This window comes from Capra hircus, chromosome 10 (genome assembly GCF_001704415.2).
Source record: "Capra hircus breed San Clemente chromosome 10, ASM170441v1, whole genome shotgun sequence".
NCBI classification, from domain to species: Eukaryota; Metazoa; Chordata; class Mammalia; order Artiodactyla; family Bovidae; genus Capra; species Capra hircus.
This window is the reverse complement of record NC_030817.1, coordinates 42,221,339-42,249,020: the sequence shown is the minus strand read 5'-3', so window position 1 is coordinate 42,249,020 and position 27,682 is coordinate 42,221,339. Positions and strand designations below refer to the sequence as shown.

General features: G+C 39.3%; 2 protein-coding genes across 5 annotated transcripts in view; one reads left to right on the top strand and one right to left on the bottom strand.

The window, feature by feature from the left end:
- Positions 1-17,078, top strand: part of FAM227B (family with sequence similarity 227 member B) — a 228,409-nt gene extending 211,331 nt beyond the window's left edge. The window contains exons 14-16 of the mRNA XM_005685798.3: positions 9,802-9,877; positions 13,473-13,542; positions 16,937-17,078. Of these exons, the coding sequence (XP_005685855.1) occupies positions 9,802-9,877; positions 13,473-13,542; positions 16,937-17,065 (275 nt within the window). The 3' untranslated portion in view covers positions 17,066-17,078. The remainder of the gene's footprint in view (positions 1-9,801; positions 9,878-13,472; positions 13,543-16,936) is intronic.
- The window catches only part of GALK2 (galactokinase 2), a 154,690-nt gene continuing 144,064 nt past the window's right edge, over positions 17,057-27,682 (bottom strand). For all 4 annotated transcript variants that reach the window (XM_005685796.3, XM_005685795.3, XM_018054176.1 and 1 more), the window contains 2 exons: positions 26,958-27,159; positions 17,057-17,616 (listed from right to left, as the gene is read on the bottom strand). In XM_005685796.3, coding sequence (XP_005685853.2) covers positions 17,409-17,616; positions 26,958-27,159 — 410 coding nt within the window. In that variant the 3' untranslated portion in view covers positions 17,057-17,408. The remainder of the gene's footprint in view (positions 17,617-26,957; positions 27,160-27,682) is intronic.

Here is a 27,682-nt window from a genome sequence, read left to right as displayed (position 1 = left end):
GAAAAGTAATTCAGATATATATATACTTTTTCAGATTATTTTCATTTTAGGTTATTACAAGATACTGAATATATTACAAAATATTGAATATATATTTGCTGTATAGTAAATTATTTTTGCTTATCTATTTTATGTATAGTAATGTATATCTGTTACTCCTATTGTTATATGTGCCCCATTCTCTTTCCCCACTGGTAACCATAAGTTTGTTTTCTGTCTGGGAATCAAATGTTTTTGTTACGTAAATACATTTATTTGTATTATTTTTTAGATTCCACATATAAGTGATATCCTGTATTTATCTTTGACTTACTTCACATGATATATTATTATCTAGGTCCATTCATGTTGCTGCAAATAACAGTATTTCATTCCTTTTTATGGCTGAGTAACACTCTCTTACATACACAACAGGCAGGCATACACATGCGCATGCACACACACACTACTTCTTCCTGAATCAGTGGGCCTTTGAGTTGTTTTCGTGTCTTTGCTTTTGTAAATAGTGCTGCTGGGAACACTGGAGTGCTTGTTTCCTTTCTAATTAGAGTTTTCATTGTTTCCTGATGCATGCCCAGGGCTGGGATTGCTGGATCATATGGTAGCTCTATTTTAGTTTTTTCAGTTCAGTCTATTTCCATACTATTTCCCACAGTAGCTGTAGCAGTTTACATTCCCATAAATAGTGTATTTGGGTTCCCTTTTTTCCATACCTTCTCCAGCATTTAGTATTTGTTGACTTTTTGATGATAACCATCCTGATCAGTGTGAGGTGATACTTCATTGTGGTTTTGATTTGCATTTCTCTAATAATTGGTGATGTTGTATCTCTTTTCATGTGCCTGTTGGCTATCTGTGTGTCTTCTTTAAAGAAATATCTATTTAGGTCTTCTCTCCATTTTTTCTCAAACTACTGTACAATTGTACTCATCTCACACACTAGCAAAGTAATGCTTAACATTCTCCAAGCCAGTCTTCAACAGTACGTGAACCATGAACTTCCAGATGTTCAAGCTGGATTGAGAAAAGGCAGAGGAACCAGAGATCAAATTGCCAACATCCACTGGATCATTGAAAAAGCAAGAGAGTTCCAGAAATATATCTATTTCTGCTTTATTGACTATGCCAAAGCCTTTGACTGTGTGGATCACAATAAACTGTGTAAAATTCTGAAAGAGATGGGAATACCAGACCACCTGACCTGCCTGTTGAGAAACCTGTATGCAGGTCAGGAAGCAGCAGTTAGAACTGGACATGGAACAATGACTGGTTCCAAATAGGAAAAGAGGTATGTCAAGGCTGTATATTGTCACCCTGCTTATTTAACTTATATGCAGAGTACATCATGAGAAACACTGGGCTGGATGAATCACAAGCGGGAATCAAGATTGCTGGGAGAAATATCAATAACCTCAGATATGCAGATGACACCACCTTTATGGCAGAAAGTGAAGAGGAGCTAAAAAGCCTCTTGATGAAGGTGAAAGAGGAGAGTGAAAAAGTTGGCTTAAAGCTCAACATTCAGAAAACGAAGATCATGGCATCTGGTCCCATCACTTCATGGCAAACATGGGGAAACAGTGGAAACAGTAGCTGACTTTATTTTGGGGGCTCCAAAGTCACTGCAGATGGTGATTGCAGCCATGAAATTTAAAGACACTTACTCCTTAGAAGCAAAGTTATGACCAATCTAGACAGCATATTCAAAAGCAAAGACATTACTTTGCCAACAAAGGTCCGTCTAGTCAAGGCTATGGTTTTTCCAGTGGTCATGTATGGATGTGAGAGTTGGGCTATAAAGAAGGCTGACTGCCAAAGAATTGATGCCTTTGAACTGTGGTGTTGGAGAAGACTCCTGAGAGTCCCTTGGACTGCAAGGAGATCCAACTAGTCCATCCTAAAGGAGATCAGTACCGGGTGTTCATTGGTAGAACTGATGTTGAAGCTGAAATTCCAATACTTTGTCCACCTGATGGAAAGAGCTGACTCATTTGAAAAGACCCTGATGCTGGGAAAGATTGAGGGCAGGAGGAGAAGGGGACGACAGAGGATGAGATGGTTGGGTGGCATCACCAACTCATTGGACGTGGGTTTGGGTGGACTCCAGGAGTTGGTGATGGAAAGGGAGGCCTGGTGTGCTGTGGTTCACGGGGTCACAAAGAGTCGACACGACTGAGCAACTGAACTGAACTGAACTCCATTTTTTATTGAATGGTTTGGTTTTTTGATATTGAGTTTTTTGATATTGCTGTTTATATATTTTAGACATTAACCCTTTCTTGGTTTCATCATTTGCAAATATTTTCTCCCATCCAATAGGCTGTCTTTTTGTTTTGTTGATAGTTTCCCTTCCTGTACAAAAGCTTTTAACATGATTAGGTCTCATTTGTCAATTTCTGATTTTATTTCTTTTGCCTTGAGACCGATATAAGAAAATATTGCTACAACCTATGTCCAAGAATGTTTTGTCCATATTCTCTTCCAGTTTTATGGTGTTATATCTTATACTTAGATCATTAAACCATTTTGTGTTTATTTTTGTATATGGTATGAGTGAGTGTTCTGTTTTGTTGATTTACATGTACAATAGCTGTCTAACTTTCCCAGCACCACTTATTGAAGAGCCTATTTTCTCCACTGTATAATCGAAGTAGATTAATTGACTGTAGATATGTGGGTTTATTTCTGGACTCTATATTCTGTTCCATTGATTCACGTATCTCTTTCTAGGCGAACACCATGGTGTTTTCGTTATTGTAGATTTCCAGTATTGTCTAGTCTGGAAGAGTTATGTCTCCAACTTTGTTCATTTTCCTCAGGATTGCTTTGGCAATTCTAAGTCTTTTGTAGTTCCATATAAATTTTAGGATTATTTGTTCTAGTTTTGTGAAAAATGTCATGGGTATTATGATAGGGATTGCATTACATTTATAGATTGCTTTGGGTAATATGACTGTATTTACAATATTAATTCTTCTAATCCAAGAGCATAGGATACCTTTCCATTTCTTCTAATCACCTTCAGTTGCCTTTATTAGCATTTTATAGTTTTTAGGGGAGAAGGAAATGGCAACCCACTCCAGTATTCTTGCCTAGAGAATCCTGTGGACAGAGGAGCCTGGTGGGCTGCTGTCCATGGGGTTGCAAAGAGTCAGACACAACTGAAGAGACTTAGCATGCATGCATTGGAGAAGGAATGGCAACCCACTCCAGTATTCTTGCCTGGAGAATCCAGGAGGAGCCTGGTGGGCTGCTGTCTATGGGGTCGCACAGAGTTAGACATGACTGAAGCGACTTAGCAGCGGAAGCAGCATAGTTTTTAGCAAATGGTTCTTTCACCTCCTTGATTAAGTCTATTCTAAGTTACTTTTTTAGACTCAATTTTAAACAAGGTTTGTTTTTTTTTTTTACTTTCTGATATTTCATTGTTAGTATAAAGAAAAGCAGTATATTACTGTATATTAATCTTGTATCCTGATACCTTGGTGAATTCATGTACCAGATCTAATACATTTCACGTGGAGTTTAGGGTTCTCATAGAGTATCATGTCATCTGCAAATGGGGACAGTTTTACTTCTCCCCTTCCAATTTGGATGCCTTATATGCTTTTCCCTTGTTTGAGTGCTGTAGCGACAACTTCCAATATGATGTCGAATAAAAGTGGTGATAGTGGGAATCCTTGTCTTGTTCCTGAATTTAGTAGGAAGGCCTTCAGTTTTTCACCGTCAAAAATTAGGATGACTCTCAGTTTGTCATAAATGCCTTTATCATGTTGAGATATGGCCCCTCTATACTCAGTTTGGTGAGATTTTTTTCATAAATGGATATTGAATTTTGTCAGATGTTTTTTCTGTGTCTATTGAGATGATCATGTGGTTTTTTGTCTTTCCTTTTTGTAATGTAATATATCATAGTGATTGATTGGAATATTTTGAATTGTCCTTGCAACCCTGGGATAAATCCAACTTGATCATGATGTATGGTCCTTTTTACATATTGTTGGGTTCAGTTTGCTAATATTTTGTTGAGGATTTTTGCATCCATGTTCATCAAAGATATTGGCCTGTAACTTTCTTTTTTGGTAGTGTCTTTGATTTTGATATCAGGATGATGATGGTCTCACAGAATGAATTTGAGAGTGTTCCTTCCTCTTGGTTTTTTTTTGAAATGGTTTGAGAGGAACAGGTATAAGTTCTTTGTATGTCTGGTAGAATTCCCCAGGGAAGCCATCCAGTCCTGGATTTTTGTTTGCAGGGAACTTTTTTAATTATAGATTTTATTTTATGTCTATTGATCAGTCTACTCAAATTATGTTTCTTCTTGACTCAGTTTTAGCAGGCCATTTCTAAAAGCATGTCCATTTCTAGGTTGTCCAATTATTGGCATGTAACTGTCCATAGTATTATGATTTTTTGTATTTCTGCAATATCCATTGTTATTTCTCTACTTTAATTTCCTACTTTGTTTATTTGGGTCCTCTTTCTTTTCTTCTTGGTAAACCTGGCTAGAGGTTTGTTGATTTTGTTCCTCTTTTCAGAAAACAGCTCTTGGTTTTATTGATGTTTTCTATTGTTATTTTGATCTCTTATATTCTCTGCTGACTTTGAATTTTGTTTGTTCCTTTTGTGACTTCTTAGGTGGTAGGTTAGGCTGTTTGAGATTTTTCTTACTCCTGGAGGAAAGCCTGAATCACTGTGAACTGCCCTTGTAGACCTGCTTTTGCTACATCCCATAGACTTTGTAAGGTTGTATTTTCATTGTCTTTTGTCTTAAAAATATTGTCTGGTTTCTTCTTTGATTTCATTATTGACCCATTGGTTTTTTGTAGCATGTTGTTTAGTCTCCGTGTGTTTGTTCTTTTCCTATTTTTCTTTTTGTAGCTGATTTTTAGTTTCATACACCATTGTGATCAAAAAAGATGTTTAAGATAAGCTCTCGTGTTCATTCTCAGTTGCTTCAGTCACATCCGACTCTTTGCAGCCCTATGGACCACAGCCTTCCGGGCTTCTCTCTTTATGGGATTTTCCAGGCAAGTATACTGGAGTCTGTTACCATGCCCTCCTCCAGAGGATCCTCCCAACCCAGGGATCGAACCCGTGTCTCCTGCATCTCCTGCATTGCAGATGGATTCTCTTTATAGCTGAGCCACTAGGGAAGCCTGAGATAAGCTCTAGCCTCTTAAATTTGTTGAAGCATGTTTTATGACCTAATGTGTGGTCCGTCCTAGAGAAGGTTCCTTGTGTGCGTGGAAAGAATGTGCATTCTGGGTGCTTTGGATGTAATCCAACCACTATTGTCTTACTGGTTTTCTGTCTAGAAAATCTGTCCACTGATGTCAGTGAGATGTTAAAGTTTCCTACTGTTATTGTGTTCTTGTCAATTTCCCCTTTATGTCTGTTGGTATTTGTTTTATATATTTCAGGGCTCCTATATTGGGTGAATGTATGTTAATGAGTATAATATCCTGTTCTTGTATTTGTCCCTTTTTCATAATATAATGTCCTTTTTGGTCTTTCTTTATGGACTTCGTTTTAAAGTCTATTTTGTCCAATATGAGTATTGCTATCCTTGCTTTCTTGTCATTTCCATTTACATGAAGTATCTTTTCCCATCTTTTCATTTTCAATCTGTGTGTGTCTTTCATCTTGAAGTGAGTCTCTTGTAGGTCATTTTATAGGTTCTTGATTTTTATACAATCTGCAGCTCTGTGTCTTTTGGTCAGAGGATATGGTCCCTTGACATTTAAAGTAAGTATTGATAAGTGTTACTTATTGCCATGTTAAGCCTTGTTTTCCTGTTAATATTGTAGTTCTTTTTTGTGTCGTCTTTCTGATTTTCCTTTTGTGCTTTGACGGCTTTTTTGTATGCTTGAGTTCCTTTCTTTTGGGTATTCGTGAACCTATTATATGTTTTTGATTTGTGATTACCCTGGTTTTCAAGTATGTTTATCCCTAACTATATCTACTTGCTTTAAATTGATAGTCACACAAGCTCAAACACATTCTAAACAATCTACATTTTTATAGTTCCCTCCTTCACTTTCTGTGATTTTGATGTCCTATTTTACATATCATTCTTTTGCTGATGATTGCAGTTATAATCACTTTAACAAAAAATATTTTTTTAATCTGTGTACTAGTTTATCTAAGTGATCTTCAATTTTTTAATATATTTGCCTTTCCTATTGTGACTTTCCCTTTCTTATAGATTCTTGTTTCTTTTCTGTTTAGAGAAGACCTGTCAATATTTCTTCTAGAGTAAGTTTAGTACTGTTGAATTCTTTTAATTTTTGCTTGTCGAGAAATTCTTTATCTCTTCTATTCTACATGATGATCTTGCTGAACAGAGTATTCTGGGTTACAAGTTTTTTTTCCTTTCAGAACTTTGAGTATATCATGCCACTCCCTTCTGGCCTACAAAGTTTCTGAAGAGAAATCAGCTGATAGCCTTATGAGGCATGGGGGTCACATATAACTGACTTTTTTTTCTCTTGCATTTAGAATCTTCTCTTTAACTTTTGCTTTTTAATTACATATGTTTTGGTGTGTGTCTGGGTTCATCTTTTTTGGGACCCTCTATGTTCCCTGTACTTGAATACCTGTTTCTTTCTTTAGATTCGGAAAGTTTTCATCAATAATTTCTTCAAATATACTTTTAATTCCCTTTTTTCTTCTTCTTCTAGAACTCTTCTTCTTTATGCAAAGGGTGACATGCTTTATCTTATCCTATAGATTTCATATGTTGCTGTCATTTTTTTTCATTTGTCTTTCTGTCTGAGCTTCTGATTAGGTGATTTCCATTAATCGTCCAGATATCTTCTTCTGTGTTATTTAGTTGCTATTCATTGCTTCTAGATTGGTTTTTATCTCAGCAGCTGAGTTGTCTAACTTTGATTTGATAGTTTCTAGTTCTATACTACAGTGATGTGCATTTTTATCAATAATCTTTTAATTCCTTTAGCACCTTTATTACTTCCTTTTAGAATCCAGGGTCTGGTAGACTGGTGAGGTCTCTTTCCTTTTTTGTTCTTTCAGGGGATTTCTCCTTTAATTTGGAGTAGTTTCTCTGCTTTTTCATTTTACTTGATTTTATGAATTTAGGGGAAATAGTTAGCTTTAAAGGGCTTTTTATTTGGAAACACCCCTGTGTAGACTATGAATCTAATATTTTTGGTGCGGAGGCTAGTTTCAGTGTAGGTGCTAGCAACATCCTTTCTCAGAGTATGCTGGCGATTATCCCCCTGATAGGGAAGTAATTGGGGATGTGGTGTCCAGAGCCTATTCTGGACATTGGGTGGGGCCCCCTTCTTGTTCTGTGGCTGTCTCAGCCCTGTCAGGGTGGTGTCTGCTCCTCAGTGGTTGGAGTAGAAGCCCTGAGGGTCAAGTTCAGTCAGACTCCTTTGCCTTTGAGTGTATGGCCTGCTTCAAACGAGACAACCATGAAGCAAGTGAGGCCAATATGGTCACAGCAAATCTATGCATTACCTACACAGGTGTCTGCAGTTTTGCCTAGAAGCAGCCCAGAGCCACATCTTTTTCTCTGTTGTGTTCATAGTATTAGGTTTTAGTGTGGAGTGGGCATTGCAGCTGCAGGAACTGGAGTAGTTGTGCTGCTGCCTGAGACCTGGGTTGTCTCTGTGCCAAATGTGGCTCCAAGTTGGTGTGTGAGGTGGGTGGATCCAGTAAACTCCCTCTGGGAAACCAACCACTGCATACTCCTACCCAGGGGCCCTCCATCTGAGACTCAGCACCCACTGAGCATTTCTGTGGTGTGTTCTGCATGCACCAGCAAAGTCCACCACAACTGCACCTGGCCCTGCCATGCAAGCAGTGACAAAGGACTCTGAAGTCTGGCCCAAAATACACCCCAGACTATCCAGGCTGTCTCCACTAAGCCAGATCAAGTCCTCTCCCAGAGTCTGTCTGCTTAGTCACTGCACATGTTTGTAGCCCTGCCCAGTGCCCACTTCAGATTGGGAAATGTGGCAAGCCGGCTACCAGTCTCTCTCTGCCCTGACTGTAAGCAAGTCAGCATACAGGCACTCCTCACAAGTAGAGTCTGGGCTGCTCCAGCCCCTCTGTCCCAGCTTATTTTCCTAGCAAACAAGGGGGGCTCCGCAGGGTTCGACCTGTGTGGACCTTTTCTCCTTCACAGATCCCTCCCCTGGAAGCCAGTCCTGCCCTGATTCCTTTTTTCCCATCCTACTTGGTTATGCGGAGACCCTTCTTGCAGCTTTGGTTGCATAAGAGATCTTCTGCCAGTTTCCAGTTGATTTTCTGTGAAAAAGGTTCCACATGTAGATGTATTTTTGATGTGTTTGTGGAGGATGGTAAGCTTCACGTCCTCCTACTCCACCATCTTGAGATTCCTCCTCTAGGCTTATATCTTTATGGAAAACTATACTCTAGACCCTAGATATGATGAAGGGGTTAAAATAAACTTGGCATGTATAATAAACAGGAGTGAACTTCTCTCTCAAATCTATTTCAGAGAATTTCTGTCCTATTCAGGATAACATAATCATCTAGACCCTCCCAAACTCTGTGCTTGGTAGGATGAAGTATGGTCTGCTATACACACTGCTTCCCAGCAACTCAGTGATGCTGTTAACAGGTTCTGTTAACAGAAGAAGAAATTTATCACTCTGGCATTGCCGAAAAAGTAGTTTGGAGTATGCAGAAACCAAGTGTTCTTTTCCTTGATTCTAAGACCTTAATATTCAATCACTAATTATTCAATCATAATTGAATTATTTCCTGAGTAGTTTAGAGCATCACAGGAAGACATTAATTTTATACAAGTTTATTGTAAGAATCTTTGTTGTGAAGCCATTCGTGTTTTTCATTCTGGCTATCTCAATTGAGATACACTACTCAGGAAGTTACCTGTCTCAGGAACCATATCCATCGAATTTTTCCTAACATTCTTATACCAGATAATTAAGATTTAAATGAGCATCAAAAACATTCTTGAAGGGAACTTAAATATGTTTTAAATGAGCAAATTGCATTCAGAGAAAGATGGAGGTGATACTGAAGGGTAGTTCAGGTAGAAGAGTGGGGCCATGGAAATACAAACTCATTCCCTGTGTCTTAATGACAGCAGAGGTTTAAAAGCTCCTACTTTATCAATGAACCTAAGGTATTAACACAAGATGAGGGCTGCCCTCCTTTCAACTCACTTTCGGATTGCCACTTCAGAAGGGAACCAAGTGTCTGCTTTGCCAGACACAGACATGGGTTAAGACCAGGGCTAGGGACACGGACACTGCTATAACATGAACAGACAGTAAAAGAGCCCCAGATTCATTAGCAGAACGTTTATATCTTCTGCTTGTTACCTTTTTCCATGCAGTTAGCAGAGGCAGCCAACATATGCTGCCAGTCACTTTCAGAGTCTCTCAAAAACCAAGAGATTTTGAGGTTTCAGTCTATATAGAAATGAACAAATGTCCAGTTACAAAAATGTTAGTACAGTTTTAATATTTACATTTAACAAATCACTGCCTTTAAATCACACCAAAAAATAAAAAACATGAACATAGTAATGATGGGATTTATGAAACTACGGATGGTGTAGTCTAGATCATGGATATAAATTTGCCATGGTCTGATGGATATTGTCTTCTTTTGGTCCTTTCAGTGCAACCCCAGACATAACATTCACGTTTATACTTGAGATCTGTCATGCCTGGGAAGCCCAGGCAAGATGGCATCCTGAGTCCCCCTTTGAAGGATACTGTTTACCTCTGCCAAATTTCCCTAGTTGAAAATCTTTCCTTAACCATAGGCCTATCACACCACCTGCACCAACTTATCGTGATATTCTAAAGGAGGCAAAAAGACAATTTGCAAAGAACCGGAAGGATTTTAGAATGTAAGTTTACTTCACACTAATGATAAATATAAAATCACAGACACTTTTAAAACTTGAAGTGACCACAGAAGTTATCTACAACTAAGCTCCTTATTTTACTGACAAGAAGAGTCACCTCTGAGCATCTTGTAATAGACTCGGAGATTCCTTTCAGGTAAGTGTTCACGTATGTTGTAACCCTGGCAACCGGGCATGTGTCAGGGATTGAAAGAAGAAAGGAAGCTTTCCTGTGGTCTGGGCGGGGGGATGTACTCCAACGTGGAGAAACCAGGAGAGTTCCAGAGAACAGAGACTGGAGTATTATTCATTTACAAGGATAAGCCCTGGAGAACACAGGTTGTTTGCAGTAGAAGGAGTTCTTGGAGCAGGGGTGGTGTAGAGGAAAGGCAAGGGGTCTTTTCTGAAATGCTTTATTGGGGAAACATTTCAAGTTTTTTGTGCTTAACTGAAAATTATTACTCTTAGCCAGTTATAGTATTTTTATGTGCCAGGAAGCATGAAATGGCTTAATGAGGATGTCCATCAGTTTTTATGAGAACAAACTGGCAGGGTCCAATTCTTCTGCCTATGATACCAAGATCACTGCCTAGCTGTCTTATTTCCCTTAAAGGGGAGAATGGATGAGCATCCTACCCTTTCGGTACCAGATGCTGTTCAGGAAACACATCAAAGAGAGGCAAACCCAAGAGTTGTCAGCAAAGTCCTATTCCATCCAGCAGGCAGGACAGAAGTCTGAGCTGGTACTTCCCCTGGGGCCCCATTCCCCTCCCACTGACACACACACATGTGCATGCACACACGCAGACACACATACAGAGCCCTTAGGCTTCCTATTTTCAGTGGGAAGAACAGGGACGGGTACCTTGTAAGACAGATTGTGTGGCAGCAGCAAGGTGGAGTCCAGACCATGCTTAGGTGACATGGATGATGCCTTTGGTGCATGTTTATAAGGGGAGATGTGATGGGGAACTCCTCATACCAAAAGTCATGCATTGGGAGGGGATGCTGAAAAGCTTTGTAAGGAACTTTTACTGATATGTGGAAGGCAGCAAATTGTTGATTTATTCTTTCTCAATGAGAACTGCCTGCATTATTTTAAAAATTTAACTCCAAACTTTGATTTTATAGAGAAAACCACGTAATTAATGAAGAAATAAAACTCCTAAGACAGCGACAGGAAAAAGTTGACAAGGAGTTTCATAGGTTTGTTTCTTATTCAACTTGTAGTGCTTAAAAAATGTTTTAATTGAATAAATGTGTTATGTAAACCACAATGGGTTTAATATGTAAAAATTCATAAACTGGAATATCTGCTGAAGTTTTCTACTCAATAGTTCATCTGGATTAGCACTATTTTATTCATATAATCACTTACTCTGCTAATTTAATTAATTGATAAACATTATCATCATCTCCTTTTATTCCACCAGGTACAGGACTTAAGCTGAGGGCCTTTTAAAGATCCATAACCATGCCTTGCCCTACAGAAGATGTGGGCTATAGAAAAACAACCTATTTAGTTGATCTCAGGCTAGTTCTTTGCCCTCTTCTGCCCCTGCTGCTTCCCCTATGCATAAAAACATTACACCCCCTGAAACAAAGAAAGTTAGGCACATGTGTTTATTTCATAAAGGAGGGTGTAAAAAAGAAAACTATAAGGCATTGGGACTAACCCACTTCTTCTTCCAGTATATCCACATAAGCAAAGATAAATGTCCAGTGAGTACAGCACTTCAAATAAACCACAATTTTCTTCCAGTCATACTGCCATACTTCTGACTGCTATTTTGCAACTTATAAACCCAGTCTCCCAGTCACATGAGAAAATTCAGCTCCTTATTTTAAAAGCTTAGTTCACTTTTCACCAAAACTTTTATCACCCAGCTTTCACCTTCACAACACACAAATTATAAGATCTTATTTCCAGGTTCTCAAAAATCAGATCTATAGAGGATAGGACTTCTCACCACTCAGGATATGCAGAAGAATGTAGACCAACTTTCAGAGCAACTCACAAGAAGCACTCAAATATGTGTTATGTAATGGCACACTGCTGGAGAACGTGAAGGGGGAAATACTCAGATGGATATCCTGCTCCAGTGAACCTGTTAAATTTACAGGCAGAGTGTCCAAGTTTCTATCTGTAGTCTTCAAAAAAAGATACTCATGGAAAGGAAAGACCAAGATGGGAGATTAGGTCGTGGTGGTAGTTGCAAAACTTTGCAAATATACTAAAACCTGCTGAACTGTATACTTTAAAAGGATGGATTTTAGGGTATGAGATGTATCAACAAAGCTGTTATTTAAAAATAAGAAGAGGGGGACTGCAAGTTAAAAGTGGTTGACGATGGATTGATTTTTAACAAAGCGAGATGAACCAGTCTCAGAATGACTTGCAGTCAAAAAGACTCTAAGAGAGTGTTACTGATAAAAGGGCACCGGGGATATTTTGGAGTGTATTTAAATAGTGCTATGAAGAAGAGACCCCACACAACCATAAGAGCCAGATTAAGAAAAGCAGGAAAAGAGAGCACAAGAGGGTAATAAATGAGGAGAAAACCCAGGCTGAAGAGAGAAAATTGGCAGAGATAAAGTAGAGAATGAGTGAGGGAACGTTTGTCAGTCAGAGAACACTAACGCAAGAGACCTCTAAGAAGTAGCCTTACTGCATGTGCTCGGGGAACCCTAGACTAAATGCTAAAGAAGCGTAGAGCAGGCCTTATGAGGAGTTGGCTAATACAAACTTCACGCTTAAGCAAAGTGTGTTTGGAATTTTTAGAAAATTTTACTTCCTACAGATTTCACGGTATAATTTTTAAGTGTTTCACTTGAAAATTGCCACTGAAATTAATATCCTTCTTCCCTTTTCATTTTCCTTTCTCTTATCTATGTTTTTCTTCCTAATGTTTTTCCCTGGTCCCAAGTTCCTATCCTTACTTGCTTGGCCTGCCTCTGCTCCTGTCTTCATCCATAATCTCTGGAAAGGTTCCTGCTGCCTCTTCAATTCAGTTATTTAACTCCTTCATAAATATTTCTTGAATGGAGTAGTTGGTGGCTGAAATCATGATAGATTCCTGGATCCCCACCCTCAGTGAGCTTACAGTTTAGTAAGCACTCTCACCCTCTGTCCTTTTTCATCTCTCTGTCCCCCGCCAAGATCTTTCCCAGACCAGTTCCTCTTTCTCTTCCCTCCCCCATGACTCATCCTGCAATCTCCACTGGAGCACAGTGAGTGGAGTCAGTGAAGGGAACACCGTGTGAACCCTGTCACTGAAGAGGGTGTTTCACTGCTGGGATGCAGTGTCACACAGTGATTACAACAGAGGGCTCTAGTCTCACTGCTTGGGTACAAATCCTCTATTACTTGCTGGCTGAAGGATTGTGGACAGGTCCCTTAACCTATCTAAGCCTCTTTCCTCATCTATAATACAGGATAATAGTAGAACTTACTCCTAGGATTATTGTCAGAGTAATTGAATTAATATATGCAAAGTGGTAGATGCTAGCATATTAAACCCTGTAAATGCTGGCTCTTAGTTGGTATCAGTATATAAACAGTTAGTTTGCTTATCAGTTGTCTTGTTTTCACGATTAGACTCCAAGCAAAGGCTACCAAGAAACCCTTTGAAGTTAAGAGTGATTTTGAGAATTTCCTCCATCAACTGGTAAGTTGGCTTTTTTTTTTTTCTGAAAATAATTGAGAATTCTCTCTTTAGCTTCTCTTATGAAGACTGGAAAATACTTAATAAGCAATATATCATTTTCACGTCCAGGTTACAGTAGCAGGATAGAATACATTCTTGTTATTTATCATCCACACGTACATCTAGTACAATCTCTGTCTCATGATTTGTGACAAGCTCATGCTCACTCATTCCCATCTTTGCTTCTGACCAGAAGCATTTTATACAACTGAAAACCTCCAAATGCAGTCATAATTTCAAACTAATAGAAAATTATTGATGTTTGAAATCATATTTTATTTCCCAGTAATAATTCAACAAAAATATATTGGATTCCTATTTTAGATGAATGACCCTTGCCCTCAATTAACAGGAACGTAAGAAATGATAAGGCTCTAAATAGGACTCAAGTATAAGAAGGAAAGAAAAGGCAGGAGTTTTCTTTGTTCCCGTCCCTTCTCCTCCTCCTTAACTTACAGGCAATCCTGTTAAAGCTAAAGGTCCTTCTTCCCTTCCAACAAGAACATGTAGAAAATAGTGTACAATAAATCTGAAAGTTGGACATTCTGAGGTCAGAAATAAGAGAGAGCTTTTCATTTTCAGCATGCCAGGCTTCCATACAAAAATCTAGAGCAATCCTCATTGGCTATTGCTGTAATGTCAAAAACAGATCAAAGAATCTAACCAAAGTCCTATGAACCAGAAAAGTAACAAAGGAGTACATACGTGCTAAGTTGCTTCAGTCGTGTCCAACTCTTTGCAACCCTATGGACTGTAGCCCTCCAGGCTCCTCTGTTCATAGGATTCTCCAGGCAAGAATACTAGAGTGGGTTGCCCTGCCCTCCTCCAGGGGCTCTTCCTGACCTACAAATCCAACCTGAGTCTCTTGTATCTCCTGCACTGTTGGGGTGTTATATATTAAACAAATAGAACAATTCTTCCACACACAAAAAATTATTCCTCCCATTATTTCATGATCTCTCTTGACTACTACTGCTAGAGACACGAGTACAGAGAAATATTTATTTAGTATAAGCAAATTGTGGAAGTAAGCTGGTAAAGAGCAAATGACCTCAGCTGGTGAACAGTAGATGGCTTGAGTATTAGGGAAACTACATGAGCTGTGGAAAGCATAGCACACTGGAGAGTCTGTGCCTCAGCTAAACATGGCCGCTAATTCCTCACGTCTGGGTCACTGTGACTCTGCAGGAATGGAGACCAAAGTGTTATCAGATCTTTTACCATTTGCAATCCAGCTGCTACTGCTGCTGCTATGTCACTTCGGTCATGTCTGACTCTGTGAGACCCCATAGACGGCAGCCCACCAGGCTCCTCTCTCCCTGGGATTCTCCAGGCAAGAACACTGGAGTGGGCTGCCATTTCCTTCAGTGCATGCATGCATGCTAAGTCGCTTCAGTCATGTCCGACTCTGTGCATCCCTATGGACAGCAGCCCGCCAGGCTCCTCCATCCACAGGATTCTCCAGGCAAGAATACTGGAGTGGATCAGATTCTTCTGTAAAATTCCTGTTTAAGACTCGAGTTTTTAAATACCCTGGAGGTCAAACTATATAAATCTGTAGATCAGACACAGCCTGTGGGCTGCTGGTTTGCAATACCTGGTCTACCTGCTGAACACGGAGCTCTCCAAAATCTGGTTCCAACCAATATCACCGATCTTATTCTCCACTACATCCATCCCAAGGCAAACCCTTCACTCCCACCAAGTCTTCTGAACATACAGTGCTTATCCATAATCATATACTTTGATCATCTGCATTGTCTATTCCCCAGCTTTCAAATTCTATTCATCCTTTAAGAAAGAAAGAAAGTCTTCCCTCCTGGCTTTCCTTCCCTTGGGCTTCCCTGGTGGCTCAGAGGGTAAAGAGTCTGCCAAGACCCAGGTTTGATCCCTGGGTCGGGAAGATCTCCTGGAGAAGGAAATGGCAACCCATTCCGGTATTCTTGCCTGGAGAATCCCCATGGACAGAGGAGCCTGGCGGGCTACAGTCCACGCAGACCTGAAGAGTTGGACATGATTGAGGGACTTCACTTTCTTTAGTCCTCTCCTTTCCACAAATGAGTTCAACATCTTTCGTAATTTCTAGAATAACACTAGATGATGGTTTCACTGGAAAAATAGTTTTCTTCAAGCCAGACATCAAGATAAATATGGGAGTAGATTCAAGCTTAGAATGGCTATGTCCTCCAAAGCAGAGTGTGCACAAGAAATGTTTACTTACCTATTTTATAAAGAAGGTTTCTCATGTGAAAAATTTAAATAGAATAGCAAAGCAAAAGCAAGTGCATTTTTTACAATAATTCAGGTATCTTCAAAGAATTATATATCAATCAACCACAGATCTTCTGTGGAAAAATGGAAAATTATTAAAGGATTATCATTTTAAATCAATTTTTTAAAATACAAGCAAATTTGACTCAAGTTTTCTCAAGTATTTACCTTTCTGCTCAGACTAAAAATGTACCAAAATTTATTTTAGAATAATGGATTTCCTAGTGCTGTATATGACTGTTGTTCTTTGAGAAATGTTACAACCAGTTTTGTCTCAGCTTCTCTGAAACTGAGATTCAAGAAGATGCCCAGTGTTTGAGCAAAACCAAGCTGAGAATAACAGAAAATTGTGATAAACTTCTGGGTAATTTATGCCAAATAACTGCTGTCCCTCAATTATCTGACTATGCCAGCAAAATGCTTTTTGGTCTAAATTGAGATATAATCCAGGGAGGCCTTCCTGTAGTCTGTCTGGGGGACAGCCACTCATTAACCATAACCATGAGGCCAAACTTTCTGCCCATTTTGATAAGCAGGCATCTACCAACAACCCTACCCAATCCCAGAACCCACTCTCAGCCTTTTCATACCTTGCCTGCATGCCTCACACCTGCCCTACATTGGTTCACATATACAAACAAGCCTTGCTAGACATACAGTGATGGAAACAAGACACAGATGGATTTTCCTAGAATAGTAAACCTGCATCCTGGACTAGAGAGGCATTTTAAAAAAGGTAGGATAGAGTGGGAATAAAGTAAATTCCATGAATAAATTATCTGAATTAATATTTGGATAATTATTTATTTCCATGTGCACAGAGATAAGAACTTGAAGTATTTTTTTTATAATCTAAAGTTTCTCTTTTATAGAGAAAGCTCAGGGCCAAAAGAATTTAAAGTAGTTGTTTATATGATATCAAATGGTTAAAAAAATTAAATCAGCCTGGGATTTTCTTCCTGAATCCATTTTTAGAAAAAAATTTAAGTGATCTCCCTCAAGTTGATAACTGGGAGAATCTCACTTTCAAGTATACAATATCCAGAAAAATCTGTGAATCCTTAATAGTGTATTATTTTAATAGCGTTTTGAAGCTCTAACGGAGAGAGAATTTTTGGCATCACTGTCATCATCATCATCATCGTCATTGTCATCAACAGAAGACCCTGAGGAAGAAGAACGCCGGGAGAAACCAGAAGTAAACTGTATTTAAGAATGCATGTTTAATTCAGGTAGAATCTATGAGGTACCAGGATTGATGGTCTCTTACCATGTGTCTTTAAAATTCTTGAAATCAATAAATCTAAGTAAATTATCTTAAGAGATCTCTATCCAAGCATAATCTTTGTCCTTATTGGTAGAAAACATATTTCAGGTGGAAAAATCATCTTTATGAATCATGGGGAGCTTTGAACCATTTCTTTGGAGATATATCTTGATAATAGCAACCATTTCTTCATAATACAAAACAGAAGGAGGATTAATTTACTGTGGCATAAGAAGTCCTGCCAGTCCCTAAATGCTCTAAATAGTTTCTTGGAGATTTTTTACATTGTTTAGGCCTCAAGGAAAACCAAAGCTCCACCTCCAGGTTTGGTAGCAAACAAACTCTGCTTTTCTGGCGCTAAGCTTCGGTTGCTTCTCTGGTAATAGGCTTCGTGCACATTCGCCAGGAAGCTGGACAGCTTGTCAGCAGGTACTATTGAAACTGTGCAGCCTCCCCATCCTGCTCCAGTAAGTCGTGATCCTTGAGCCCCAAATTTCCTAAAACAATGAGAGAAAAAATTAGAACTTGCAAATGAAAATGAGAGTTGATTTTCCTGGTGCTTCAGAACACTCAAGAACTAAAGAGAGATTATGTGGTGTGCTTTGTTTTGTGGGTTTTTGTGGTGGTTTTTTTTTTTCAGTGTTGTCAAACATTTTAGGACATTACAAAATTTGTACTATTATCAGAAGGTGATTTGAAATTTAATTGTATCTAAAACTAGCCCCAAGTTTTAGCTCTTTAGTAAAAATTGTAGTACTCCTGTTTCATGAGGGCTGGCAATAACCCCCTGTAGTCTTGATTCCATAAAGCCAGCATTTGAAGAGTTATATAACAAGTCTTCAGGTGATCAAGAAGAGGGAGTAAAAAGAAAACAGGTAGTACACATAATCAACAGTATGAATCAGAAGGTTGCTCCATAAGAGGGCAAATCAAAATTTAAAGTGCAAGTCTTACACATACAAGTGAGAGCTTCCTCTGGTGGCTATTTAAGCTGCATTCAGTCACCTAGAAAAGATAGCCTAGGTTTATGCTAAAGGAATTTATCAACAAAGAATGTTACTAAACTCAAAGTTAGTTTACCTGCTAATCTCTAAAGGGAAATTATGCAGACCTTTCCACAAGAGGGTAGTGGTTCAGCAGGTCCATCCCCATTTTCCCTGTGCCTTCAGGAGCTGGTTCTGATGACTGGACTCAGAATTTCTCATTGAACAAAATGTGTGGTTGAGATGGAAATGACTATATAAGCCTCCGTGCAATAAGAGGAAATTTTAGTCACCATCAACAAAGCACAGTTTCAAACCTAAGATTTATATCAAAGTGAAAGGCCCTACACAAGTACAAAGATCACTCATCTTTAAAAGATGCAATTTATCCTGACAAGAACAGTTTACATGTGCTTCCAAATTCATCCTAATAAAATTTACTCCAAATTCATAGCAGATTAAGAAATTCATAATTAATTTAGCACAGTTCTGTCCCTTTTTTCCATCTAAATGAGCTACTTTATTTCCTGGAAAATATCAATAGAATATTACCCCTATTCTAGGACATGAGAATTATTGTACATCAGTAATTCATTTCCCCCTCAATGATTTTCTCAGTTGATTTCTTTTCATCATCTGTTATATTCATCAAAATATGTTTTTCATATGAAAGTAGATGTCTAGAGAAGAAAACAAAAACACTTGCAAGCAAATACATTATTCATCTCCTCCTGCCCTTCAAACATTCAGTTTATGGCCCAGTAGGTAAATGGAGCCTAAACTGAAAACTTTCACTTACCCTGAGATTCTAGTATTATCTTGAGTTCCTAGGCTGGCAAGGGGCTAGTTTGCAATTTGGTGGAATTTAAAAAAAAAAAGTTGTCACACAGCCATATCAAACTATCTCTTCTTGTGGAAGATGCTGAGAAAAACAGAGGTGTCACTGAAGTATCTCTGAAAGACACTAAAATCTAAGCATCAAAGCCAGCATGGTATGGTTTAGAGAACAGTATGCCCTCTTATTTGATTTTCTAAGACCCAAACTATGCCATTTTTCTGGACTCAAGTCAACCAAGTCTTTTATGGTCTTCAGTGAACTTCTAGGCCTATTTTCTTACACTTCCTCATTTGAACAGTTTTTGAAAACTGTGGTCTCAAAATTGAATCTAAAGCAAACTGAAAGTGTTTCTAACTGGCTGCAAAACCCATAGGAATTGTGCCAGGGGGCCTATTTTCCTGACTCTCCTGCCAGTTTCCAGAGGGCAGACACTAGAAGTCTTTCTAGGTAAATCATTCACTTTTAAGTCTCCAGAGCTGCTCTGTCACCACCCTGCCTGCTACAAATGAAAATGAACTAGATTGCATCAACCACATGGTCTGAAATCATCAGGGCTCAAATTTCCCCTGTAGAGAACGGTAAGTGCTATTACAAACAGCCCTCTACCCCTGAGTCAGTGGTACTTGTGATCACAAACCAGGCGCTGCCCCAACAGCTAGTCAGCAGCCTGCCCAGTTATACACATTCACAAAGGCAGCGAGATACTGCCTGCAGTGTGCCCTGCTGGTATGTGGCCATAGAAATTGTGTGAGAGAGCCAGAGTTAGTAAACCAATAAGCTTTAAATCAAGAAAAAAGTAGGTGAGCTAAGGGTGTTGAGTGAACTTTTCACAACTGCATTTTTTTCCTAGGAAACTAGTGAGACATTAAAAACACAGCTCCTGAGCTATGGCACATCAGAGAAGCAATACAAAAACTAGGAAAACCAAACCCCTAAAATTCCAAATATCACTTTGATGCTTATGGTCAGTTGATTAGGACTAACATGGAAAGTTTGGTCAAAACAACAAAAGCAGCCTCAGCCTTATAAGGCATGATCTACAAAACAAAGACTAGGGCAGATATAGATTATAAGGAATGTTCCCTTTGATCCCTTTTATCACTAAAAAGTGTACTTCTATAATCAGCTTTCCAGACACCTAAGTATAGCCTGAATAAAATTTCCTACTTTTAAATGAACTGAGTTCACCATAAAGCACTGACTAAAGTAAGGCATGGATCACAGGTGGCCTTGAGGGAGGAGGTGGGGAGAGAACCAGTAAGTCCCAACTTTGCCACAAACTGCAGAGGGAAAGCAGGGAATTGTGCCTTGCATTTTAATTCAATTTTATTTTAAGATATATATTGATATATTTTATAAATAGATATTATTTCAGAAAATCTTGAATTTAGGGACAGGTTATTATCTAATTCCAGCACAGCATAATTCCAGGCATTTGGGAGTTTCTAACAATTAATGTTAAAAAATTCAATTATGTGAAACAAAGTAAAATAATAAAGGAAAATAATGATACTTGCCCAATTATAAAATAACTATCTTAAATAAACAAAATGTAAATTGTAAGAAATAGCTAAATTTTAAATATATTGAGTAAAATAAAACAATTTGAAACAATTATATGTGTATTATATATATATATATCATCAGTAATGTACTCTTTTTCTGGAAAGACTTCTAGCTTCTGCTCTAAGTATATAATTTTCTGATTAGAATCTCAGGAAAACACAGCTTCTAGAACAATTTCTATGATTTTTATTAGAAACACTTTCAGATTGCTCTTGATTCAAGAAACCATAGACTTCAAACAGTGTTCAAATGAGAAAGTATAAGAAAATAGAACCATATATCCATCTTATAAATGTAAGCCACAGAGGTCATGGAAGACCAGTCGGTTTGTCCTGCAAATGGCATACATACTGGGCGAGGGGAGTGTAGAGCAGGGGGACAATAAATGGAGGACAGAAACCCAAAGAGAAGCGAGCCCCTAAGGCAGCTGAATGGCTCTCTTCCTTTTTCTTGACAGTGTTCAGATTAGCCCATAAGATCATGAGGAAAAGAGCACACACAGGTGGATTTACACTTCATTCTTCCCTACTCCCACCTGCTTAGGAAAATGGCTGCAAGAAGCTAAGCCACACAGCCAGCCATGGAATAAAATTGTGGGAAGACTTCTGAGGAAGCCCACAAATGAACTTCTGTAACCTTTGTTGGTCTTTTAAAACTTGTCATTTATCTTCATTAGTAGCTTGGGCAATAACACCTCAGTGAGTCCTCTCCAATTTTAACAAGTGTTAAAATGGAAATAAAGGCATTAACTATTTTTTAAATATTATATAACCAGGGGAACCTATAAAGAATGAGTTGTCTCATATATAATTGAATTGGTTTCAAAATTGTTTTGTTTTCCTCAAGAAATCCCATTTCCTTAAGATTTACATTTAGTTTATTTAAAAGAATCATTTTATAATTGGGCAAGCTTCATCTATATTCTTCATTATTTCACATAATTGAGGTTTTCTAATTTAATTTAAAAAATAAGCAGTCTAACTGAATAAGTATAATTTCCTTCTCCCTCTCCGGCCCTTTCCTTGGATTTTAAACTGATTTTTCTCTTGAAAAGCAGTAAAAGGCTCAGCTGTAACAAATTCAAGCATCTGTGATCTCTTCTATCCTTTTTCCCCCACCTCTCTCCACTTGAGTCATAAAGCTGTCCTATAGACAAGCTACCTGGAGATACCGAGCTCAGATCACATTAAGATTGTAGATAGTGCCAAGTATTCTACATATCAAATCCTTCATTCACTCAGTCGGTCAGTTGTCTTTTCAAGCAAACAGTTTCCAAGCAGGCCTTCCGAAAAGCTAACCGAATTTTAAGTGCCGCAAGTGGACCAGGGAAGGTGGTCTAAAGAGAGTCTCTGGCAGTGCTCCTCCCCAACCTCAGCTTGCCTCTTCCCTCTTCTGATCACCACAAGGCAACCAACCTTCTCAGGCTGCCCCGTCTTAGTCACAACTTGCCCGTTGGTGTTAACTTTTTTTAAGGAGACAGGGAATTACGGAGGTGGTGGTGGTTCTTAAACAAAACAGTACTCTATCAGACGATGACTTTATGGTACCTGTGGCCCACATCAGGCCTTGCCAGGTCCTTCCCAGCACATCCCACACTTGCTTGCCCACCAAGATAGTCATAAAGCTGCAGAAGGAACCAGGGCTTAAGAGTGTTGCCATTTTAATTTGGACCTTTTTCATTTACCATTTACCTAACAGAAGTAGAAGATATTAAGAAGAGGTAGCAAGAATACACAGAAGAATGTACAAAAAAGATACTCACGACACAGATAATCACGATGGTGTGATCACTCATCTAGAGCCAGACATCCTGGAATGTGAAGTCAAGTGGGCCTTAGAAAGCATCACTACAAACAAAGCTAGTGGAGGTGATGGAATTCCAGGTGAGCTATTTCAAATCCTGAAAGATGATGCTGTGAAAGTGCTGCACTCAATATGCCAGCAAATTGGGAAAACTCAGCAGTGGCCACAGGACTGGAAAAGGTCAGTTTTCATTCCAATCCCAAAGAAAGGCAATGCCAAAGAATGCTCAAACTACTGCACAATTGCACTCATCTCACACGCTAGTAAACTAATGTTCAAAATTCTCCAAACCAGGCTTCAGCAATATGTAAACCGTGAACTTTCTGATGTTCAAGCTGGTTTTAGAAAAGGCAGAGGAACCAGAGATCAAATTAACAATATCTGCTGGATCGTGGAAAAAGCAAGAGAGTTCCAGAAAAACATCTATTTCTGCTTTATTGACTATGCCAAAGCCTTTGACTGTGTGGATCACAATAAACTGTGGAAAATTCTGAAAGATATGGGAATACCAGACCACCTGATCTGCCTCTTGAGAAATCTGTATGCAGGTCAGGAAGCAGCAGTTAGAACTGGACATGCAACAACAGACTGGTTCCAAATAGGAAAAGGAGTACGTCAAGGCTGTATATTGTCACTCTGCTTATTTAACTTCTATGCAGAGTACATCAGGAGAAACGCTGGACTGGAAGAAACATAAGCTGGAATCAAGATTACTGGGAGAAATATCAATAATCTCAGATATGGAGATGACACCACCCTTATGGCAGAAAGTGAAGAGCCTCTTGATGAAGGTGAAAGAGGAGAGTGAAAAAGTTGGCTTAAAGCTCAGCATTCAGAAAATGAAGATCATGGCATCTGGTCCCATCACTTCATGGGAAATAGATGGGGAAACAGTGGAAACAGTGGCTGATTTTATTTTTTGGGGCTCCAGAATCATTGCAGATGGTGACTGCAGCCATGAAATTAAAAGATGCTTACTCCTTGGAAGAAAAGTTATGACCAACCTAGATAGCATATTCAAAAGGAGAGACATTACTTTGCCGACTAAGGTCCATCTAGTCAAGGCTATGGTTTTCCCAGCAGTCATGTATGGATGTGAGAGTTGGACTGTGAAGAAGGCTGAGCTCTGAAGAATTGATGCTTTTGAACTGTGGTGTTGGAGAAGACTCTTGAGAGTCCCTTGGACTGCAAGGAGATCCAACCAGTCCATTCTGAAGGAGATCAGCCCTGGGATTTCTTTGGAAGGAATGATGCTAAAGCTGAAGCTCCAGTACTTTGGCCACCTCGTGCAAAGAGTTGACTCATTGGAAAAGACTCTGATGCTGGGAGGAATTGGGGGCAGGAGGAGAAGGGGACGACAGAGGATGAGATGGCTGGATGGCATCACTGACTTGATGGACGTGAGTCTGAGTGAACTCCGAGAGTTGGTGATGGACATGGAGGCCTGGCGTGCTGCGGTTCATGGGGTTGCAAAGAGTCGGACACAACTGAGCGACTGAACTGAACTCTCCTATTGTCTTTCTCTCCTGTGTTAACCATTCTGTTTTACCACTATCTTGCATTCTTCTGCATTCCTCCCTTTTTGCCTCATACATCCACATAAAGGAAAGTACCAGAGCTTTTGAAAATGGAATTTAAATACCGTTTCCTGTGGGACACAAATAGCCCTATGAAAAGTATGTGCTGAATAGGAAGTCATGGCATTAATGACTACATCTACTTAATTCTCCCAGAGTATCCTCCTCTGAGGTTGCTCTGCTACTCAAGACCTTTAGTAACTAGTAATCAACTGGCATATTTGGATAATATCACCTGCTGCCTCCAGTGACAGCAAAGAGAAAATTATTTAAGAAGCTAAGAGACCAGACAACTATTCTAGCCAATATTTCCAACATGCCAAAAGGTAATCTTTCAATATGGGAAACTCAGTCCAAACAGTCCATATAGAATAAGAAAGTAATTTTGATACTTAGCAATTCCAAACAAAACAACCATAAAAAAAGGGAGTGAGCTCCTTTCACCAGGCCCAACTGAAAATCAGTACAGCAGATGAAAATGGTCTAGACAGAGACAGTTTAGCTGCCATTAAGGAGTTTCCAAAAACAAATAAATAAAAAAGCAAAAGGCATGTTCTTTTCTACCCTTTTAAAACACAGCCACTTAATCTTCCACTAGAAGCACACTTTCAAAATATATATAGAGAGATCTATAGACTGCTAGAACAGAAAAACATATTGGAGATCATAAAGCAAGGTGACAGTTCAAAGTCACAAAGCTCAGGATGAAACAAGGCAGAGCTAGAACCCGTCCTTCCTAAATCCCAGCCCAGTTTTCATCCTTCTCCACACATTGCCCTTCCCTGCTCAACATGGCTTTGCTCCATGTTCAAATAATGCAACCTACAGAAAACCAGAGCCTCCATCATTAAAACTTTAATAAAGGAAAATAGGTTAAAGTCCCCCATTCAAATACATCTCAGCCTCCCTGGTGGCTCAGATGGTAGCGAATCTGCCTCCAGTGTGGGAGACCCAGGTTCAATCGCTGGGTTGGGAAGATCCCCTGGAGAAGGGAATGACAATGCGCTCCATTATTCTTGCCTGGAAAATCCCATGGACAGAGGATTCTGGAAGGCGGGCTGCAGTCCATGGGGTCACAAAGAGTCAGACATGACTGATTGACTAACACTTTCACTTTCAGTATAACCTAAGGAGAGAGAAACAGGTATGGCAAAAAACATATATATATACTAGATGGGGAGCTAGGCTTTCCCCATGACTCATTATGTTACCTTGCTCCAATCTCTTACTCTCTTAGAATTCTCTTGGATCTCTAAGGCCTCTTCCTGCTTTCATATCTTATGGAACTAGAAGATCATTCTGACCCAGAAATGTGAAGCCTGGCCCCGCAAAATATGTCTTTCATAGAAACAAGGAAATTTTCTCTGGTCAAAAACCCAGAAGTCATCTTGATTCCTCCCTTTCACCCATGCAGCAATATTCTTGACTCTTCCTTCAAGGAACATCTGGCATAAAATCAATTCACACTTCCATTGCCACCTTTTCCCACTCAGAGGCCTTCCAATGGCCAACAAGCTTCAGGGGTATGACTCCTCATGGCCTCTCCTACTTCATCCCCTGCTGCCCTCTCCTCCTGTGCTGCCCTCCGTGTGGACTGCTCCTCCTGGACTGTTCCTCACGTGTGACAGCCACGGTTCTCATTTCTTCACTTCCTTCAGGTCTTTGCCCAATCTCTTCAGAGTGGCCTTCTTCAGCCCATCAATATAAAGACTATCCACCCACCCCTAGGACTCGCCAGCCTTTCTATCTTTTTCATAACACTTATCAGTGACACTCCATTTTCAGTTGTCATTTTCCTCTTTACCCATGTGAATGTATGCTGCATAAAGACAAGAGCTGGTTGACCATGCCAGAACAAGAAAGTCCATTTGAGAATACCAGGAGGCTGGCAAATACCCCTCCATTGCTTTTCAGATGGGATCCAAACTATCCTACTACCTTCTTAGCAAAGATGCTTCTGCTTAATTTATGCAGAAATCATTCCACTTCTTGTTATTTCCAGAACTGAACAATATCTGCCCTTGATAGTTTCAGAAAAGAGTACTTTCAATGAAACAAGCTCTGAAAGCTTTTTTGGCAGAGAGTGAGGAAACACTGACAGAGTGATTTTCAGCAAGGTTGTGTTCAAGTCTCTCAACAAGTTGGGTTACACATGCCATTTACAGTCACTGGAGCTACTTGGTTTAAACTTTTCAGGCTGGGTGTGTGGCAATGAGTGAGGCAAGCCGCAGGCGCCAACTGGTTAATTATATTTTCATTGCTAATTGCAGGCAGTTCTCTATGACTTTCTCACAATGGAAAGAACATCAATCCATTTGAGAGTTCTCCCAATTTCCCTTTCTGTCCTCCAAGGTCAGTGAGTTCCCTTCTGGGTAAAGGAACCATTCTACTCTATTATCCCCATTCTCCAGCAATTATAAGGATGTTGTTCTCAGGCTTTATGAAAGAGTTATCCTCTTTACATTTGTGTTTCAACTGTCCATTCATAAACTGGACTTTCTTCAATCCTTTTCCCCAAACTGTCTAACCTAAACCTGGAAAACAGGAAATGCTGCCTCTGAGTAATTCCTACAGCATCCTCTCCCCTGATACACTTCTGTTAGGCTTGAGGTCCTCTTTCCTTTCTTTCTCCTCTTTTGAATAAAACTGTTAAACTTAGGACACCAAACAGGAGATGCTGGTGGAGCTGCAGTGTAGTGGAAACCATTGCCTAAAATACCATGAGAAAGTAACAGGGTCTGTGTCTGAGAAAATCTCCCTGAAACATCATCCAAAAATGGAAAAGTCTTTTTTTATGATGTTTGAAGAACTGACTCCAAACCTGGAACCTCATAAAGCCATGGAGTTGAGTCTCCAGTCTTTTATCTTACATATTTTCAGAAGGGAACAAGTCTAGCTGTATGTCACAGACAAACCCTCTGATACAAAGTGGGAAGGATCTTCCTTCACTGAGAAGATTACAAAAATGCTGCTTTTTTCCATTAAACAGTTTCCCTGGTGGAATCCCACTTTCTTTCCCCATTAAATAGTTTCCCTGGTAGCATCCCGCCACACTGCTCTTTCAGCCTCACCGACAGATGTCCACCAGCTGGTCCAGCTCAGGGCAGCTACACTCGTACATGTCCCGGCAGCTCATGTGGCTCTGGTTCATTAACTCCCCCAGCAGCTGGACCATGTTGTCAGGTGTTTCTTCACATATCTTCTTAAACTGGAGCACTCTCGCAGCCTCACTGTACACATGCTTTGCCCGCTGGTAGAGTTTGAAGGTGAGCACTTAGGAAGGAAGATTATATGGACAGAGTTAGAAATAGTTACTGGCCAGGAAAAAAAAATTCAAAAGAAAAAAAAGAGTTACTGGACAAGTCATTGCAAAGAAAAATACAGTTATTGAGAACTTCCATTTCTGTCTTTATTATTAATACCTTAGATTTTAAATAGGTCTTTCTGAAAGATTTCCTTATAGTCTAAATTACTCTTTTCAAGTCAATTTTACTTTAAGTTCACACATCTAGAAAGTGGCAGAGCAGAACAAGTCATGACTTCTTACCCCAGAGCCACATTCTTTCCTCTGTGATCCACCAGAAAGAACCCCTGAAAATGCTTATACTAGAACTTTTATTTATAAAAATGTTTCCTAGAGATAAGCACAATTACTCTTCTGTATGTGTGTGTGTAAAAAACACATGTATATATGTGTATATACTGTAGCATTCTTTATCACAACAGAAACTAAGAATGAATCCACATTGCTAACAACAGAAAATATTTTTAAAATCATGCTACATCTGTTAAAAAT